We start from the raw sequence: 20,570 nt of genomic DNA on the forward strand, positions 1-20,570 counted from the left end.
AATATTTTTTAAGAAATATGTTATAAATTATATTGACTGGACACACGATGAAGTCAATAATTCTTTCGATATTTCCCACATTCAATAATACATTGGGAAATAAAACTGACGATAATTAAAAATTGCAGTGTGTTGTCATTTAAAGTTTAAATATCTTATAATTGTAAATTCGTATTTCGAATCTAATTTTATATTTAATATATACGTAATATAATGGCGCGTCTCAACGATCACAGATTTTACGAATTATTTTTGACTACCATACAATATAACAAATTATAAAGTTTCTAAATCTAAGTTTTTTTTTCTTTTCTTTAAATATACCCAACAAACTTTATTAACTTAAATAAAAATTCAAAATTCTTGGAATTCTTTAAGGTACTTTTTTTTTATTTTTGCTTATTTTGATCTTATTTTTTTTTGTTTTACTAAGCGTATGGCGGGACAAAGCTATTCTAAAATGTCGGTAATTTACTCCTTTATAAACAATTATTTAATGGAAGCGTATAACTTTCGACACAAATATTTTTTTTAAATTGTAACTAGCTATGAGCTCAATTTAACAAATTTGACTTGGACAATGGTATAGCAAGAGAATAGTTAAGAGTATTATCACACAGATTGATATCTCAAACGACGTATAGACTTATACACGATACATAATACTTTTACAGTTACGACAAATGACTCTCTTTCTTTCTCTCCATGAATTTCATTTTCACATCAAAAACACGAAATGGAGATTTTCCTTATTTTTTTTTCCTTTTTCCTTTTTTTCAACAAGCATTATTGATTATAGTCAAATATTGATGCTTTTTGCTACTAAGTTTTATACTAAACCTATTTCTAAAAACAGTTTTTTAAAGTAAATGGTTGCGCGCACACATAATTAGGTATTTTTTTTCTCACTTACAAACTCACTGTTTTCACACGAACGTATTGAATCGTCACGAATTATCGAGTTATCTAAAGTATCGACTTTATATTTCTTTAATATTTTCCGACACTCTTGAGTGTTATCTACACTATTCTTGCTAGAAGTTGATTGTTCGAGAGCACCCAAATTAAATGAAGTTAATTTGATCTCCGTTTCATTACGTTTCAATTGTTTTTGTTCTAACGTCATTGGAGATACACCATGAGATATCAGTGTACTCGGTGATTCATTTTGATGAACAATGTCTTTTATTGCTTCATTATTTCGTGATTCTAGATTACTCACACTGATTTCGTTAGGATAAACACTGCGGGATTCTTTATTGTAAGTTGCATTTTTATCTGCTAATGATATTCGATCGTTACGTGCATCATTTTTCTCATTTTTCTCCACAGGCACCATGACTTCTTTAGATGTATAATCATCGCTTTTAGTTCCAGTCGGCGAATCTTTTTCTTCTGCTATTCTTGGTAACTGTGTACTTCCACAAGCATTAGATATACCGACGTTTGCTATATTAATCGATATACCATGTGTTAATTTAGGATAATCGACTACATTTTTCGGTTCTGTACACACTTTCTTCTCGCCTTTTATATCACTGCTTTCTTTATTCATTATTTCATTAGCCTCTTCAGAAATTTCAGCATGAGATGTTTGAGCAATTGTCACACGTGGTGTTACTTTTACGACGGTATTTGCCAATGGCGATATCGATGTTTTATTTTCCGCTGAACGAGGATGCAATCTATCAGGACTGAGAGCTCTTCTTAAAAGTGGTGACCCTGGTTCTGCTGATTTTGGACGTCCATACCCTTTCTTCTGACTACTAGGTGCTGACAAACAGACACCTAAATCATAAATTAAACAAACGATTTATATCACAATACCAATTATGTCCAAGTATTTATAATAAAAATATAGTTTTAGTAATACCTGGACTATATGATTGCGTAGTATTAGAACTACCAGGTTGGTGTCCTGTGGGAAATGCTAAAGGACTTGGACTTCTTGTTGGACTAGCAGGGAGTGGCGATGGACTGGGAGTTCTAGCTAAAGGAGATAAAGGTATGTGCCCTACAGACTTCCTACGATTAGGAGAATGGATATTTTTTGCAGCTGTATGTAATTTATGCTTTAAACCATGCAAAGTACTTGGTCTTTGATAATGTGATTGATTTGACAAATTTCCAATAGAAATATTAGAACCCGGTGAAGAGGAATTTGGACTTGAACATGGACTTGAATTTCCAGTTGAATGATAAGATTCTGAATTAGTACGATTTGTTGGTGGAGAAGGACTACAGACGGATTTTGTACATGCACCATAATAAGGTGTAATATCTTGAGAACGTGTGAAGGATTGGAAAGATCGACTAGAGGTCACCATTGAAGGTGAACAAATTCCTGCAGCCATCTGAAAGAATGTAGTATATTTCAAATGTCTGATGTCATAATATTTTGCCTTATACTTGTTTAAAAGCGTAGTATGTGTTGGATGCGCGCATTTCTGTAAAATGGACGCATATGTCAATGAAAATAAATTTATCTGTATATTTCAATGGTGGTATAAGAAGCTTTGGTATAAATATGAATCAAATAATGAATAACATGTATTCAACAGAATAATATAAAAAAAGAAAGAAAAATAATAATAAATAAATTAATAAATAAATCAATTGCCAAAAGGTATACAAAGCTAAAAAATGTATAAAAGAAATCATACCATAAGTGGAGGTTTGTTGTCACTGGACAGAATGGGTGCTGACAATGGACAATTGATACTTAATGGCTGCAATAAAATATAAAATGCACTTAACGTAACGAGTGTGTAGCTTGTATTATGTTGTTTGCTTAATTTCTCTGGCACTGATGTGTGCAAAAAATATGCAGTGAAGTTTAAGCACTATGCTACTATTAAAATATCTTAAAGTTGTAATATGTGAAACATAAAAGTTGCTGTATATATGTATAATAATTTGATACAATAAATCAAGAAAATTAGGAAAAGAATGACAATTCTCATGTATACCTGTTGCATTTCTACACTAGCACGTTTCGAACTTATTCGTTTAAAAAGAGACGTTTTTCGTTTCTTGTCAGAAAGTTCTCTTTTTTGTTTCCTTTGTTTATGAAATGTTCTGCGTGCCATTTTACTCTGAGTGAGATCTCTTTTTCTACCACCAGATTTAATACTGGTATTTTCTAAAGGTGTACTACGTAAAGTGACGTGATCACCGCCACTCAGCATTAACTGGAGAACTTGAGTGTGATATAACCCTTGTACATGTTCTCCATTTATATGCGTTATCAAATCCCCTGGCCTCAAACCAGCTTCAAATGCAGGACTTGACTGATCAACTGCCTGCAGTTGAATACATATATTTTTACAATTAAAATTATAGTTGAATGTATAAATTTTAATATTTATACTTTTTCAACTGAATGAATGAATTAAGTTCCAGATAAAATATATTGTGGACATACCATTACTAAATGATGCATAGTGTAAAAATCACTATCACCGTAATAGACTCTGATGGTATGCACTGTGAAACCAAATCCACATGGTCCTCTTCTTATAATAATGGGAGGTTTCAAACTGGTTACAAGAGGACTTAATTCTCGACATGGAGATGTATCTCTCGAAGAAGCAGTAGAAGATCCACCAGGTGACTCAATAGATTGATTACTGACTATTGAATCATCTAAAAGTATAGATATATTAAATAATAAATGTAATAATATAGTTCTAATGAACGATATCAATAAATATTTAAAACAATGATTGTAAAATTTTATAAAAATTATTATTTAGATACATACAAGTAAATTCACTAGTTGGTATTACTAGTGACAAGCCACTAGTCGATGCAGACTTAATAACAGACCTTGACTTTGATTTATTTGCCGGTAAAATGGGAACTGCATTATAAGATTCAAAGGAATCGGTACTGGAATTATGTTTATCCTCGAGGATCTCCTTATTCGCTGCTGTTAAATCCAACCTATAAATATATAACATATATATAAGCAAATAATTTATTTTATATTAACCAAGATCATGGTGATGAAAAGAAATGAATAGGAAATTGGATTCGTAACATTGCTTGATTGAATATTTAATAATATCGACTAATTATTAAACAGAAAAGAAAATAAGGGAAGAATCATTGTAAAATAAAATCCATATAATAGAACAGGGAGGAAACTATTGATTTACGTAAATATTGACAAGGATATAGGTCAAATGACTCACATGTGCTCATCATCAATAGGAATACTGAACCTGGGCAGCTTATCACGAGAATGTGTGTGACGTTTCCTTTGTATTTGTGGGCTGATATCTTCGGATTCTGTTTGTGAAGAATCTGGTGTACTCAAATTAATAGAAGTATTTTCTGATTGAATATTTTTAACCACAGTTAATTGAGATTCATTGCTTCCAGTAGAAGTAGAACCAATAGATGATATATTTGACTTTATAGGCCTATTTAGATTTTCGACACATGGAGTCGTCTTGACAGAAAGAAGCGACCGATTTTTCTCTGAATTTTGACTCGTTTCTAAGAGTTTGGATGGAGTAGTAGTAGTAGTAACAGATGTATTCGATACAAGAGAAAGTTGTGAAACTGTGCTTTCTAAGTCAGTATGGAAAGGTTGTTTTTTAGAATCCACTTCTGGTTCTATATTTGTTTGCTGCGGACGGCTTTGAGAAATTTTCCGTGATTGTGGCGAATACGAAGAAAACGATCCAAATAAAGGAGAATCATCAGTGTCATCTGTATCATCGCCTATATCGTGATTATATCTATCCATACGAGCTAAAACATTATATGATGTAATTCATGTAATTAATTAATATTTAAATATATATAAAAATCAATTTAGTATCATGCATTATATTTTAAATATCTTACTATCAAAGTAACTCGTATCTTCATCATCAACTAATTGTGGTACAAATTCAGCTTTTTGTCTAAGAAGACTATTCCAATTAACGCCATAAAAATAAGGATGTTCTTTAACTTCATGTGAACCACCAGTTCCTAATCGATCTCTAGGACTTTGTTGTAACAATACAGTTATAATATCTTTAGCTTCAGGATGAACTGACCAATCATCCTCATCTGGCCATTCTATGTCATCTAAAAAAAAAAAATTAAATTATAGATTGTGTTCTTATTTTCACATATTAATACTAACCATTAACGGTATGAGCAAACAATTCTTCAGGTGTTTCGCCAAAAAAGGGTACACAACCAATAAGAAATTCATAAAGTATAATTCCCATAGACCACCAATCAACAGGTTTTCCATATCCCTGTCTTAATATAACTTCTGGTGCGATATATTCAGGTGTACCAAATACTTGTTTATCAGAAAATTGTCGAGTATCTCTATCTATATATCCCTCATAAAGATTTGTTGCCACTGTAAAGTTAAATATATACATTAAATTATTGCAAAAGAATAAATATAATTACTTAGTTATATTAAGCTATTAACTTACAAGACATAAGCCCCATTTTACTAAGACCAAAGTCTGTAAGTTTAATATGACCTAATGCTGTAATAAGTAAACTGAAACATAAAATTTTAATTAGTAAATATAAAATAATCTAATAACTATTTATATATCATACAAAATTTATATAATTCAAATAACTTTACTTGTCAGGTTTTAAATCCCTATGAACAATACCATAACTATGCAGGTATTCTACAGCTAAAACAGTCTCTGCAAAATAAAATCTTGCCATATCTGATGGAAGTGGACCAATATTTTTTAAAAGATTTGCACAATCTCCACCTTCAACATATTCCATTACAAGACATAAATGTTTCTGAAATGACAAAAGTTAACGTTTATATATCATGCATTATTTATAAAAATAATATTTTCATAATACATAATATTAAAATATATGATATACCTTCGTTTCAAAACTACAATACATAGATACCACAAAAGGATTATCTGTGAAACTCATTATATCTCTTTCAGCAAACACTTGTTCCACTTGATTACGAAGCATTAGATTATTTTTATTAATTTTCTTCATTGCAAATCTTTGTCTAGTTGTCTTTTCTTTAACTAGATACACTGCACCATATGCTCCATTACTAATAAGTTTTAATACCTCATAATCACTTTCACAAGGAACACGTTGAGATTTATCATCATCTTTATTAGGACTCGATGTTAATTGTAAGTTACTATCACTAGAACTTGCAGAATCTTCCAGCTTATTCAGATCTTCCTGTAATTCTGGAAAAGATATAGGAACAGATATAGTAATAATCTTCATTTAAAATATGAAAAAATTAAATAATTAATGTACCAGTTATGGGATCTCTATTTAAAGAAAGTTTATTGATGATATACTGAGGAATGTCAGTTTTTATTCCTGCATTAAATTTAGCTTGACCTTCAGCTCGTTCGAGTAAATGGTAAAATTCTTCTGGATCAAATTCTAAACATTCTAATAATCGCGCTGGACGTGAGATCACTAGTAAAAGTTTTTTTATTAAACCTGTCAATCGTGTTGCAGCTTCTAACGATTTTTCCTTGGTCTATAAACATTAAATTATACATTAAATTTATGTTGAAATAAATATTCATTAATCTTTATATTAAAATATTATTGACATACCTCCATTAATAAATGTTCTAAATTTTCACTCATTTCATAAAAATATCTTGTTGTGATTAATTTCTCTTGTGATTTTTGTAAACAGTCTCTTGCCATTTCGATCACTTGATGATGAACAAAACGTAAAATTGGTAAAGAATCTGGAGTCATATGTGTCACTACTTCATGTTCATCGATTTCCTTGTTTTCATTAATAAAATTTGTTAAACGTTCTTCCATTTGTTGCGTAGCCTAATTGAAAAATACATTGGATTGTTAATAAATTGAACTATTTTATTAACTTTTCTTTTTATCATATATTATTTTTACATAAATCATACCTTTGGAAATCGTTCTTTGTACAAAGTATTCATCATGACAATTTCACTATCAAGAACAGGTGATCGACTAGGACTACTATAATTAAAATTAGTATTTTGTTAATATTTTTTACAATCAGTTATATAATTATTAAATTTTATAAGAGTCACATTTCTAATATAATTTATACCTTAAACTTCGTGATCGCGGTCGATGTAATGGTGATTTACGACCTTCTTCTTCAAGACTACCAGAAATGGTAGATATACTGGAACCAGGAAAACCTGGATGTGATGAACATGGTGTACCAGGCTTAGAAAAGTGACAAGATAACATGCGTAGCTCATCTTTAGTTGGAACATTTGGTAACTGATGTAAACGTTCTTGACTCGAACATTGTGACTAAGAATATACATAATATTTTAATATAATTCATATGTATATATATATTTTCAATATATTTTTTAATACATGACATTACATACCGAAACATTACTCGAACCAGGTGTTGTCCCATAGCCACTAGAAGGTAAACTTGCAACTGACCATCTTCTACCATCACCAGTTCCTGTAGCACCCCCAATCCTAAAATATGATTATCTTAGTATTATATTATTTAATGTACAAAAATTAATTTATATTATATTAATACAGTTCGTTAATGAATATTAGAATATATTTTAATTTATAAATCATAAGAAAATAAATGAAATATTTCTTTATATATTAATCGATAAAAATTTATTGAGGAGAAAAACAGAGAATAACATATAAGTTATATACCTTTTAACAGGAGCAAAAGCAAAATGTGGACTGGATGACATCCTAGGGCTTTCTAGAGGACTGCCTACAATTGGGATGAAAGCTGTATTGGGAAATAATGAATAAATTAATTTACTATTTCCTATAAATATCTTAAGTACAAAAAAGAAAAATATAAAATATCTTATTTATATAATATTTTATTTATTACAATCCTATAAAATTATAGACTATTATATCACATCTTTCATAAAAACCTTTTTCATTTTATACCTTTTGACTATTATTAAAAACAGAAAATTATAAAAGTAATCTATAACATACCAGATAAAGGTGAATGGCAACGTGGTAAAGTAGGCGATGTTGTTGCAATGAAAGATTTACGATGTGCTGCTTTAGCAGATCGACGAGGAATGTTTGGATCACGCTATGGAGAGAAAACATAATATTTTAAATACAGACCTAATCAAAAAATATGATATTATTATTTAATTTATTGAATAATAATAATAATAATTTTGTAACATATATACTAACCATGTGAACTGACAAAGAAGGAGCTGATTTTCCAATAGCTGAATTTCGCATACGAACTAAATTTGATAATTCTCCGCTAACTGTAAATTTTTTTACTTTGGTATAATTATATAGAAACTTTACATTGAAGTCACATAACATGATATAGATTTTCTAAATAATATTATAAAAAAAATTATATTAACCTGGTCGAACAGGGGCCTCTTTACTTTCTACCTTTGATATTGTAGGACGATTACGTGTTTGTTCTGTGCTACAGTTGGTGTCTTCTGATTCCATTTGATCAAATACAAGAACTCGTGCAGAGTTACCATGTGAACGTAGACGTGGTCTACTTGGTCTATTTCTACTTTGTTCCATACTTGCAAAATTTTGTTTTATTCAATTGTTACAATTTAACTGCAAATGGAAAACAACTTTTATATATCTGAGTATAAATATTGAATATATGTATTATATATAAAATAAAAGAAAAATACAAACAAAAACAAAAATATTCAAAAACAACTAAAATATTGTTTGTGATAATATGTATTATAAAAAAGAAATATTATTAAACTAATAGAAAGACAATTAAATCTTATTTTATATTTATAAGTTTTTCATCTAATTTCTTTCTAAAATTATACATAGAAAGTATAAATAGTTATCATCACTCAATACAAGCTACATATCATTATACAATTTTTTATATGACTTTCATTTTGATATATATATATATATAAATATATATATATATATATATATATATATATATATATATATATATATCTTTTTTGTATTCATCCAAGATTTGTAAAATTGATTAGTAATTAGAGACACACATCATTAGACACCGTATTTTAGCATTACAAACAGTAATAATTTAAGTTATTAATATATATGTAGTATTTACAATTTATTCTCTTCAGTAAGGATGTATAAGTAAATCAATGACGAACGTTTGATAAATAATATAGAAATAGATCTTATGAAAATTATGCATAATTCAGTTAAAATGACAAGAATTTCTTATATTGAAGAAGAACGTTAAAGTAATGGATCATGAGAATATAATTCCGTTTCTGACGTATAGAAAAAATACTAAGTACGTGAATGATTAAAATCAACAATAATCGTTTTGATAGATTAATGTATTATTTAAAATAAGTATTTCGATATTATTTTATGAAAAATCTATAATATAACAAGTTCAAACACGAAGACGAATGAGAAATGAGACGCACAGTATTCGTGAGACAGAATAATAGATGCGATACACATAAAGTCGAATTAAGTTTTGATTACCGGGCAGAAAGAGTCATCCTCGTGGGATAACAGTCCATAGGATTGAGCAGGTGTAGTTCCGAGACTAAATTTGCATTCTTTTTGTTGACGAAGACATTAATCACGAAATATGAAAGAACCGTAAATTTTGACTCATGATGGACGTGTACAGAGAGTCTCACTCGTGCACGCGCAAATACATGCATCCATGGCCGCACTGTATGACACTTTATATTTGTATATAGTACAAGCATACTGTTCGTTTCTTGATGTTTGTCCTATACTTCCCTCTGTCGGACGCCATGTTGTGAAAAGTTAAAACGACATCAGGTGTTAAAATCGGAGATTTTTTATTTTCCCTATAAATAGTGTTTTTCTTTTCTTTTTTTTTTTCTTCAAATAATTTGTTAAAATTTGAAAAATTATTTCATTCCTAAGTAGGTCTCACTCATCTGATTAATCATCTATATACATTTATACACATTTGTATTTACCTATAGTCAGTCGTTTATACTCGAGGTCAGATCTGTTTCTATACGAAATAGAAATAGAAAATATATTACGTTCGAAAAAAAAATAATATATAAATATTATATTGATCGTTATAAAAATAACATTTAATTATTACAAATTTTATCTAGAGATAGGTTTCTATTTTATCTGAATAAATATCAAAATAAAGATCGAACAAATATTGCTTTCGTAGTTCGTAAATATATGTTAGAAAATTCGCCGATCGATAACATCTAAAGTTTTATTATTATTTACAAAAGTATAAATAAGTATAAGATGTTTCGAATGAGATTTAGAATAAGATTTTTTTCTAAAACAATTTGTTTTAAAGTGAAGCAGAAATTATTTCGAATTAATGATATAAATAAATCGTTTTATTTTAAATAATCTATTTTTAATAATCTATTTAAACTTTAAATAGATCATTAATGTTTACGCAATTTAGATTTAAAGTATATCTTATGAGTTATTATTAAATAGCAACATACAAATTATATATACACGTACATACATATATTGATATATACATATGTATACATATATATGTTTTTTTTCGATTTATCCGAATTCTGTAGATAATGTAGAATACTTACCAACTCGTTACATAAAAATAAAATTAATCTTTTGTCATTTTCAAATGTCATGCTCTATCTTACCAACTAGTCATTAGAAAAACTAGTCATTAGAAAAACATAGTGGTGTTGATGCTGGTAGAAATTAAAACTACGAAATTTTTGTATGACTGCATTAATTCAAGTTCGATAACTATAAAAGCTACGTAATTTTTTGATACAATGAAGTTTCAAACGATTATGTCACATTGATAATATTACAATTTATGTGATGTGTTATGAATAATATTGATTATTTCGATTTCATCTCATAAAGGTTACTGTGTATACAAATTCATTTAATGATAAAGTATATAAAATTATTTAAAAAAATAAGGATTTTGTTTTATGTAAGTAATTTTTAATATAATTGAAAATGTCATATATAAAATTTAGAGAATTTATATAACATGTATGAACATAGTAAAAACATGAAAATATAATAAAGCCTTCTAATAAATATGTTATTCTCTATAAAAATATCGAAAAATATATAGAAACGTGTATATTATATAATAATACTATGTACTGAAGAATTATAATGCTACATAGCAAACTATTACAATGACACGATCGTTATAAGCTATATAAAATTTTAGTTAGACGCTTCATTGTTTGTTTGACATTTCAGTCAATAATTTCAATATTATATTTTTGAAAATTACATTGAAATTGAAGCAGTAATAAATTGTTCGACAAGCCTGTACAACATAAATTATTTTTAGGAATTATTTCTATGGAGTGATTTATAGATTAATATAAATTATCTATTGTCGATAATATCATTTTTGTAATATATTTAAATAATTATGAAATATATTTAAAAAATTTCTATGCACATAATATAAAAAGAATATACATCTCTTATTGGAGAAAATATTGTATAATTTATATAATTTCTCTTTGTAATTATTTTGTATTTTATTTATATCTTTAGAAAAAGATTGTTGAACAAATCTAAGATAGGAATAATTCTATCATTTTTACAGTAATTTTTCAATATGTTCTGGATACAAAAAGCAATAAAACTTCGTCATATCCACTATTTTAAAATAAAATCTATGATTTGTATAATTCCAAATCATCAATCTATTAGATATTCTAAAATTTGTATATTACGTACAGAGTTATCTTTAAAGCAATTAAAAAATATAAATTATCAAAAAATATGTGATTTTCATACATCATCTAAATTATGCATACCACCAATTTTTGCTGTTATCTTACGTCCAATTTTGAGATTGAGTGCATTTATACTTGGACGTGGTATTAAACGATGGTGGCAAAAGAAATCAACAAAAGAACAAGAACAATATAAATTGTTGTTTAGAGAAAACAGAAACATATTTTTAGGTAAATAAATTAATATATTTTATAAAAATAATTATATTATAGAGATCGATTTTCTATTTATAATTTTCTAGGATCGTTGGTTTTATTATGCTTAATGTTTATTGTTTATTATTTAATGCACATTGAAACTGATCCAATAACTAATCGAAAGCGATTTATAATATTTAATAGAAAAGAACAAGCTGCATTAGGCCAATTAATTTTTGAAATGGTGAGATTTAGGTGTTATATATGTTACTGTATGTTTAATTATAAACATAATTAACAAAATATCTTACTGAAAAAGTGTTACATTTTATTTATCTTTCAGCATTTAGAGGAACATAAGGCATCATTGGTAGCAAAAGACCATCCTGCATATAAAAGACTTATTAAAATTATAGAAAATATATTGGTTAAAAATAAAGACTTGATTTCTGTTGAAGATAAAAATTGGACGCTAACTATTGTCGATTCTCCTATAAAAAATGCTTATGTTTTACCTGCACGTATCAAAGAAAGGAAAATTCTATTTTATATTTAAATATTTTTGTAATTTTAAGTTGGATAATTTTTAGGAAAGAAATATATTTTTCTTCTTGGGTGTTCTGAACATTGTCGACAATGATGATCAATTAAGTATTATACTTGCTCATGAAATGGCACATGCATTGCTATTGCATTCGGTAATTAATAGAAAAATAACAAATTATTTCTAATTTCAATTCTGTTATTATAAATTGTTAGTAATAACTAATAAGGTTTCTATGTATCAATAGGTTGAACAATTTTCACATGCACTATTAATAGATGTTTTAATGACAATTCCCATTTTATTACTTTGGGCAAGTTTTCCTGATTCATTAGCATTTTTTTTACACATGATTGGACAGCATATCGTAAATCTTTTACATAATTTACCATATAGTAGATCATTGGAAAATGAAGCTGATGAGGTGGGATTAAATTTAGCTGCAAAAGTAAGTCATTTAGTTAAAGTAGTTCCAATCTTAGAGACATATTGTATCATACAAAATCTACAAAATGTAGAACATATGGTTTTTTCAAGGCCTGTGTAGATGTACGTGAAGCAGTTGTATTTTGGGGTACTATGAGAATGCTTTCAGAAATGAAGTTAGCATCCAATATTGTACCTTGGCTATCAACACATCCTGCTCATGGAGACAGAGAGCAAAGTTTAAATAAGAAAATGACAAAGGCAATAGAATTAATGAAATCATCTGGTGTACGTTTTTAATAAGTATTATTTTGTAGTAATAAGATATATTTAATTCTTTTTTATATATAAAATATATTACAATGTTTTTTAGTGTCCAAAATTAAATCCAATTGATCCAAGAAAACAATTTTACGAACGTACTTTGAAAGACCACGAATTTTATTTTAAACAAAAAGGAATAATAATAACATAATGTACATAAGGTGTAAACGATACAGAAGTTTATAGTATATAATATGTTTAAGAAACATGTGTATTGTAACTTACAATCAACGTATTATTTTTATAAAATAGTTTTGTTCATAATAGTATTTGAAGATTTTTTATTTAAAAAAATCAATAATGTTATCTTTGATCGTTTGTTATAATGTGAAGTTTTATATAATAAATTTATATATTATAAAATTATGATTTGTGTGTACAGGTATATTAAATTTATGCAAAAATGTAATTTTATATATACAAATGATATTTTTTCGTTTTATTGTATATTCATATTTACAAAACTAACAATGATATGAGTAATTTATACATAGACAACGATATTTATACCTTCGTATACAAACAAATACAAACATTTATGTGTGCATACATACATAAAGGATTTTAATATTCATCAATTTGGATTCAAAGGTTTTAACAGAATAAATTTATATATATGTGTATGTGTGTGTTAGAAGAACTTCTTTATAAATATAAACGTAAATGTATTAATTATTTACGTTTGTTAATTTACAAAATCAATGTTAGAAAAAATATTAGTAGTCATACTAAGGTTTTATTATCTATATATATCACAATTTATTTTCTAAAAAAATAAAAATCAAAAATATAATTGTATATACTGCTAATTACAACTATAATTTTCTGTGAAATGTGAGTATAAATTATTTGAAGTATGTTTTTATAAAATGTAATATATAGAATATAATTAATATTTTTTTTATAAGCTAAAGAAAAAGCAAAATTATATAGAAATCTATTTTTATAAGCATTATTAGCTATTATGCTAAATGCTCCCCAAGTTAATCCTGTCCATATAATTTAAGTTTTTAGTTTTGAATGCAATTATAGTTTTTTATGTGCATGATGTTTATATGTATATATAAGTATATTATTATCATAATATATGAATACCACATTTATATAGTGGATTTTTTCTATCCAGGTGCTTAGTGTTTTGCTGGCTATAAATTGTTCAGCATAAACATGTGTTTTTTTTCTTTTAAGCGTTTGACATACCACGCTTATATCATGTTTCATGTCGTCCATTGTAATCATTTATAGGTGGTATGGACAATGAACTCTTTGAGTTTTTCATTGTATCCATAAATCTTTTAAATTATTGACTAGTGATTAATTGTATCACAGTCTATAATTTTATGTGCACCTGGAAGTCATTTTTATTTTTGCATTCATGAAAAAAACGTTTATATGATATTTTCTAAGAAATAAATCAAAAAATATTAATTTTTCAAACCTCACACATTTTTAACCACAATTATACTATATTAACAATAACAGTATTCATAATAATAATAATAATAATAATAATAATAATAATAATAATAATAATAATAATAATAATAATAGTAATAATAATAATAATAATAATAATAATAATAGTAATAATAATAATAATAATGATGTGATAATAATTATAATCATAAAAATACGATAAAAAGGTAAAAAAAACTTCAGATATTTACGAACAATTTATACTCACATTTTACTTTAAATTTTCCTGCAAAAATGTAGAAATTCTTATAATATATCTATAGCATTGGTTTCCATAAATTCACCTTTTTTGTATGAGTAATTACGCATCTATTGTATAAATCTAACAAAATTTTGTAATTAAAACAATTTTTAGTAATTTCTGTTTACTTCCATAAAATTAAATAAAATTTGTTTACTATGTTCGTTTAAGAATAATTGATCTGCGTTGATATTATAATTATACATATCTCATCTGTGAATTATTGAAAAATTTATGTAATTTACGTATCCTTAGAGTTTTTTCGAATATTTTGTCTTGAGATATGTAAAATTTATTTACGTATATTGCTTATTTAAAATTAATATATTACTAAACAATTTTTTTTATCTTGTAATGACATACTGTATGTGTGTGTGAGTAATTTTACTTTCAGAGTAATATTAATCTCTTATAAAATATTTTAGAGATATAATATAAATATATATTATTACTATGTATGCTGAAGTACATTCTTAAGAAATTTCTTTTTTCAAATTTAACTTATATAAATTGTGAAACAAACATAGTAAGCAATATAGGTAAAATAGTATTACATACGTAATACTTTGAAACTTCATTTTCATATATAACTCTGAAAGTTTATAAATAGGATAGACAAGTATAATATGTAGATGACGTGTTATTTGTAACATATGATTAGATTTATGTACAAAGAAAAAGAAACAAAGTATTTTTTCTTATTTTGCACACACACCACATATTATATACCATCAGATCAAATATTTTATAGCTATATCAAACATGGAAAAGAATTTAATTCATGTATAGCTTTGTAATCAAAAGCGACTGTTCATGATAATACAATATAAAAATTAAGCTGAATCTTTTTTATCAATGTAATAAAATATTATAAATCATGAATAACCAACAGAAATATAATAATAAGCAATTTGCAGATATTGCATATGCAGCAATATGTTATATGTAATTTGCAAAGTGAAATTTTTGTAAAGATGACATATAGTTGCATTGAAAAAATATTAAGTGATATTTTTTCATTTTTTGTATTATTTAGAACAGAGATGTGCAAAGTTGGCTCACAGAGCCAATTATTCCTTATTCTCACTATTTATTTTATTTTTCCTTAGCGAATTCTCACTTCTACCAACGCTGTCATGCAATTAACAAAAGCAGTATTTATGATTTTTTGACATTCTGACTTATTTATACTTGAACTTGTCTTGAAAAGCTCTATTACATGTTATAAAGAAAAGCAGTAAAAAAAATCCTACAAAATATTATTCGAGAAAATTAAATACTGCTTTTACGTTTTCAGGGTACTCCATCATAAAGAAAAGCATTTTGTACCAATAAAAAGAATAAAGGCAGTATTTTCGAAAAATTTGTTCTCGTATGATTTTTTTGACAAGTCTAAAATAACTCCTCAAAAATTTTGAAGGTGTTTTTTTTAAATTAACTCTCTTGGAGTTACTGCCTTTCATGATTGCATGCCAGAGCAGCAAGCGTTTATTTACTGTTATTATTTTACCACACTATGATATCTTTTGTTTACAAATAAAGAGATCATATGTGATTTATAGCATTTGAAAATGCTGGAGAAGTCAGCATACTCTAATAGAAATAATAAAATAACAATAGTAGGAAAATAATTTCTTTTTCCACAAAAAGTTTGCACATCTCTGATTTAGAATATAAACTTAAAGCTGATGTTGTATACTATATTCTAATCTATGTTTAATTGCAAATGTCTTGAATAAACATCTTATCTAAAGAATAATGAATTAAAAACATTTAATTGTTTTTTCATTTTTCTTTAGTTAAAATTAATGAAATATAAAATATTATTATGAAATTTTATGAATACCCAAGACTTCAGCACCTTATTCATATTAAGTAATATGTCTTCAAGCAGAAAGACATGAATCTGAAACATCTTTCTACCTTTTTAATGATAGCAAAATTTACTTACTAAACGCTTCTGATGGTATTTGTCCTCGCTTAAAAAATTCTTGAAATGCAGATACAGCATTTTCATAATTCCACTGAACTTCTTGCAAACATTTTAAACTCCATTCCAGATTCATGTTTGTCTGCTGACTTAATGTTACAGTCATTTGTTGTTTTACTTCTTCTGATAATTGAGGAACTGTTGCTTCTACACCAGAATTTGATGTTTTAGATATCGAGGGGCCTTCAGACATTTGTGCTTCTGCAGGATGATTTGATAAAAGTTTATGTTGCATTTCAGTTGGATGACTGATATGTAACTGCTCGTTAAGAATACAATATCCGTTTCCTTTTGGCACTATAATAAATGTCCTGTTAAAATACCGTAAAGGTTCATCTTTACTATTCAGCTCTTTAAATAATCCTGTTACTGTGATTAACATTATTCCTTCCTAGAAAATAATCAGATTAATTTAAAATATATTATATACTTAGTATACATTTATAATTTCATTTCCATATGAATTTAAATATCTTACAGTAACTAAAGTAATATCCATTGTGAATGTATGTAAATGATGTCTAGTTTGTGGCATTTCTGAGATAAATGAAACCACAGGCAATCTTCCTTGTTTTAATAATTTTTGTCTTTTGTTAGTATCGTTTACTCTAAATAAATTTCTATTTTCCAAGATGTATGTACTCAATCTATAAAAAGAAATAAAAATTTGTAATATATTTTAGTTACATATTGCTGTAATTTTTAAGATCGATTTAAATTCCATTTAAAGTTAAAATAAATAAAATTCTACATGTGGATGTTTATTTTATTATACATTCAAATTATAATTTATGATCTTTTTAATATGAAATATTGACTTACTTATTGGGATTATGAGGATGAGTAGTTACTGTTAAACTGAAGCATGCATGTTCATCATAAGCATCCAACAGTGGTTGGCGATTAGCACTATCAAAGATCATAAAATACTGTTGCAGAAATTGACTTGCTACTTCTTGGGCCTTGGTGTCTGTAGTGAATATTCGTTGGGTAGGAGGTATCTTTGATGTATCATCCGCAACATCGAATAAGATTGGACGTGGTAACTCCATACCATCCTTTCAAAATATATTATATATATTTGTTGTATACTCAAATAATTATATAACATATTATATATATATATATATATAATATAGCTTTAACTTCAAAATATATCTTACCAGTCTCAGGAGCTTGGGAAATCTTTTCCGCACATCACTATTGCCAAGAAAGAAAAGCCAGAAGCCCGGAAGCTCCAAATTAATTGTAAATAACAAAAATATTTGCCTTATTATTTCATAATTTAATAATTAAGATAATAGAAAAACTTACTATCGGTATATGCTCATGAACTAATGTGAACTTACATTAGACAACATTAGAAGTATTGTTGAATATTTATATAATTTTGAATATGTAATGAAATTTAATTACATATAAAAATGTATGGAAAAAAGAGCAGCATAAAATCTGAACATGTAATTAATACAATATCTTTTGTGTGTGTGTCTGTGTGTGTGTGTGATGTACATATGTATATATAATTTTAAAGAAATTCCTAATTTGAAAAACAACATTACCATTTCAACAATACATTACCTAATATAATCACTCTGTCGAGATTTATATTTGATGCACACAGGATTTCCAGCTAGTCGTAACTCTTCTAGTTTCACATCTTTTAAAACATCTAATTGATTAATTTCTCTTATCTAGAAATCATACATGTAAAAGTAATATATTTAGTATTTGTTTCTTTCATTAAATTTATGAATACATTATTACCTTATTGTCACCTATATACAATATTTTCAATTTTGGAAATTTTTTGTGAAGCACATTGAGTCTTTCAATTAAATTAAGTTTGTTGCCATCTAAATTTAAAGCTTCTAATGTGGGAATATGTTCTGAGACAATGTCCAGTACAGTTAGTAACATAACTGGTCGAAACAATGCACAAAAATAGTCAGCAACAAGATCTGTAATATGGAAATAATAAAAATAATAAACAATAAACTTATTTTTTATAATAGACTTGATTCTAACCTGGATCCTGATGAAATCTTGACAAATCTAAAGCATTGTTTTCTTGAACATATCGTTTTACCATAGCTTGCTTTAATCTTTCTTTTAATTTATCATTAATTTCACATTGAGGAAATCCTGGTTTAACTCTAACTTGAAGCTTAAAACCTTCCGTCGTTGTAATTTTACGATCACAATTAAGAAGTGCATTTGCTGTTTTGTGATCATCGACATAGAAAACAGCTTCACTTCCCATGGCTTTGTACTATAAATAGAAGTTTTAAATTAAAGCTTTTTATTAAATAATGTATGCAAAGTTACTTTCAAAAACATTAAGTAATGCTTACCATAATCGGCACAAAAGTTTCTGGAGTGATATAACTCAAAAGATTATTTATTACATAATCTTTTGTATATTTTTGTCCATATGGTATCTAAAGAAAAATAAATATTATTTAATATGTATATATATATGCGTATATGTGTGTATGTATGACTAATTAATACTTACAATAATTTTGTACCAATTAGCTTCTCCAAGGGTAAGTTGTGGTCTAGGAAGTATACCCCCTCGAAAACCTCTATGTGGTAAAGGACTATTTCTACCTCTAGACAAGCCTCTTCCTCTCCCTCTTACAATAACTTGTCTATTATTGTTATTATTTGAATTTGCACTCATTGCAATATCGTCATCTAAATAAGCCTCTAATAAACTTCTTGGTATATCTCTATTAGGCCTTGGTTGTGGCTTAAATGATACACGAGGCCTATTACTATATAATCTTCCTTCCATTCTGACAAGTCTATCATCATGTCCTATACCAATATAATAGAATATTAGATAACATTTCTTTTCTTGTTCGTATTTTTAATATCTATTAAGATATATTGGACTTCAACTCAATCTTTGCAAAAGAAATTACAAAAACAAAAGATGTTGTGGAGTAAAAAAAATTATTATTAAAGAGATTACATTAAAAAATGCAATATTAATACTTATTTATAAGTCATTTTATAATATATAGAAAAAATGCAAGTGACGAATAAAGTATCAAGAATAAATTGTCTATGACGAAGTTATGTGTTATAAATAAAGCATAGTTAGATCGTAAATAATATTTACCAAAGTAATGTTTCTCTTCAGTATTATTTGCTCGTCCACCTCGATTACCCCACACGGATTTACCAGATTTTTTGGGCATTTCGAATTAGAAATTAGATTATACATAAAATCAGAAGTATGAAATATTTAGCATCGCAGTCAATGCAGCAGGTTAGAAAATATTACGATCTTTTAAGAAGAAGCAATACCTTGAAGCCTAAAATTTACGCTGATTAAAGCGCTACTTAGCAGTCAATCTTCGAAGTTCAGTCATGTATAGTGAGTGTACTTCAGGTACATTGATAGCGCATGATGAGAATATACATACCAGTTTGCCTAGTTTCATTTCCGTATGCTTTTGATCACTACGTATTATTGGAAAATAATTGGACAAAACTTGAAAAATATATATATACCATTCTTGTCTTGCTTCAAAGAAGATTATAACCAATCATTTTTAAGTCTTTTTATATATGTATACGTTTTCTTGTAGATACATAGAAATTTGTAATGTTATAAAATAGTTTTTATTATAAAAACAAACTTAATTATAATAA

At 26.9% G+C, this 20,570-nt stretch overlaps 3 protein-coding genes across 5 annotated transcripts; 1 reads left to right on the plus strand and 2 right to left on the minus strand.

Annotated features, from left to right (window-relative positions):
- Positions 1-138: 138 nt before the first annotated feature.
- On the minus strand, positions 139-10,124 carry LOC124427652 (microtubule-associated serine/threonine-protein kinase 3). 3 transcript variants are annotated; one of them, XM_046970843.1, is made up of 22 exons: positions 9,481-10,121; positions 8,379-8,592; positions 8,194-8,273; positions 7,981-8,083; positions 7,678-7,759; positions 7,380-7,479; positions 7,085-7,296; positions 6,915-6,990; positions 6,595-6,825; positions 6,283-6,514; positions 5,875-6,209; positions 5,612-5,784; positions 5,451-5,521; positions 5,144-5,371; positions 4,858-5,085; positions 4,197-4,761; positions 3,764-3,945; positions 3,425-3,645; positions 2,970-3,302; positions 2,664-2,729; positions 1,874-2,354; positions 139-1,788 (listed from the first exon to the last, which is right to left on the minus strand). In XM_046970843.1, exons 2-22 carry the CDS (start codon positions 8,551-8,553, stop codon positions 890-892), a joined length of 5,073 nt encoding a protein of 1,690 aa, XP_046826799.1. In that variant the 5' UTR covers positions 8,554-8,592; positions 9,481-10,121; the 3' UTR covers positions 139-889. The 3 variants fall into 3 exon arrangements, with proteins under 3 accessions (XP_046826799.1, XP_046826800.1, XP_046826801.1); XM_046970844.1 differs by having other exon boundaries at positions 4,227-4,761; positions 9,481-10,120; XM_046970845.1 differs by lacking the exon at positions 2,664-2,729 and having other exon boundaries at positions 9,481-10,124.
- A 439-nt stretch (positions 10,125-10,563) lies between these two features.
- LOC124427423 (metalloendopeptidase OMA1, mitochondrial-like) lies at positions 10,564-13,563 on the plus strand. Its single transcript, XM_046970327.1, has 8 exons — positions 10,564-10,933; positions 11,573-11,936; positions 12,008-12,147; positions 12,247-12,420; positions 12,494-12,601; positions 12,695-12,895; positions 12,985-13,161; positions 13,247-13,563. Exons 2-8 carry the CDS (start codon positions 11,585-11,587, stop codon positions 13,346-13,348), a joined length of 1,254 nt encoding a protein of 417 aa, XP_046826283.1. The 5' UTR covers positions 10,564-10,933; positions 11,573-11,584; the 3' UTR covers positions 13,349-13,563.
- A 40-nt stretch (positions 13,564-13,603) lies between these two features.
- Positions 13,604-20,295, minus strand: LOC124427421 (nuclear RNA export factor 1-like). The gene is made up of 10 exons (XM_046970326.1): positions 20,035-20,295; positions 19,423-19,727; positions 19,259-19,345; positions 18,933-19,176; positions 18,672-18,865; positions 18,486-18,598; positions 18,068-18,104; positions 17,727-17,962; positions 17,383-17,551; positions 13,604-17,295 (listed from the first exon to the last, which is right to left on the minus strand). The coding sequence occupies exons 1-10, from the start codon at positions 20,111-20,113 to the stop codon at positions 16,858-16,860; spliced, it is 1,902 nt and encodes a 633-aa protein (XP_046826282.1). The 5' UTR covers positions 20,114-20,295; the 3' UTR covers positions 13,604-16,857.
- Positions 20,296-20,570: the final 275 nt, after the last annotated feature.

The sequence above is a fragment of the Vespa crabro genome, chromosome 10 (genome assembly GCF_910589235.1).
Source record: "Vespa crabro chromosome 10, iyVesCrab1.2, whole genome shotgun sequence".
NCBI classification, from domain to species: domain Eukaryota; kingdom Metazoa; phylum Arthropoda; class Insecta; order Hymenoptera; family Vespidae; genus Vespa; species Vespa crabro.

Bases quoted from the DNA above. Each gene is read 5' to 3' on its own strand.
- LOC124427652 (XM_046970843.1), bottom strand. From the start codon at position 8,553: ATGGAACAAAGTAGAAATAGACCAAGTAGACCACGTCTACGTTCACAT. The intron at 7,297-7,379 runs GTATGTAATGTC...GTATATTCTTAG, and splicing joins CTGGTTCGAGTAATGTTTCG to TCACAATGTTCGAGTCAAGA. The intron at 5,086-5,143 runs GTTAGTATTAAT...TTTTTTTTTTAG, and splicing joins GTTTGCTCATACCGTTAATG to ATGACATAGAATGGCCAGAT.
- LOC124427423 (XM_046970327.1), top strand. From the start codon at position 11,585: ATGTTCTGGATACAAAAAGCAATAAAACTTCGTCATATCCACTATTTT. The intron at 11,937-12,007 runs GTAAATAAATTA...ATAATTTTCTAG, and splicing joins AAACAGAAACATATTTTTAG to GATCGTTGGTTTTATTATGC. The intron at 12,148-12,246 runs GTGAGATTTAGG...TTTATCTTTCAG, and splicing joins GCCAATTAATTTTTGAAATG to CATTTAGAGGAACATAAGGC.
- LOC124427421 (XM_046970326.1), bottom strand. From the start codon at position 20,113: ATGCCCAAAAAATCTGGTAAATCCGTGTGGGGTAATCGAGGTGGACGA. The intron at 18,866-18,932 runs GTTAGAATCAAG...TCCATATTACAG, and splicing joins AAGATTTCATCAGGATCCAG to ATCTTGTTGCTGACTATTTT. The intron at 18,599-18,671 runs GTAATAATGTAT...TATGATTTCTAG, and splicing joins TGTATATAGGTGACAATAAG to ATAAGAGAAATTAATCAATT.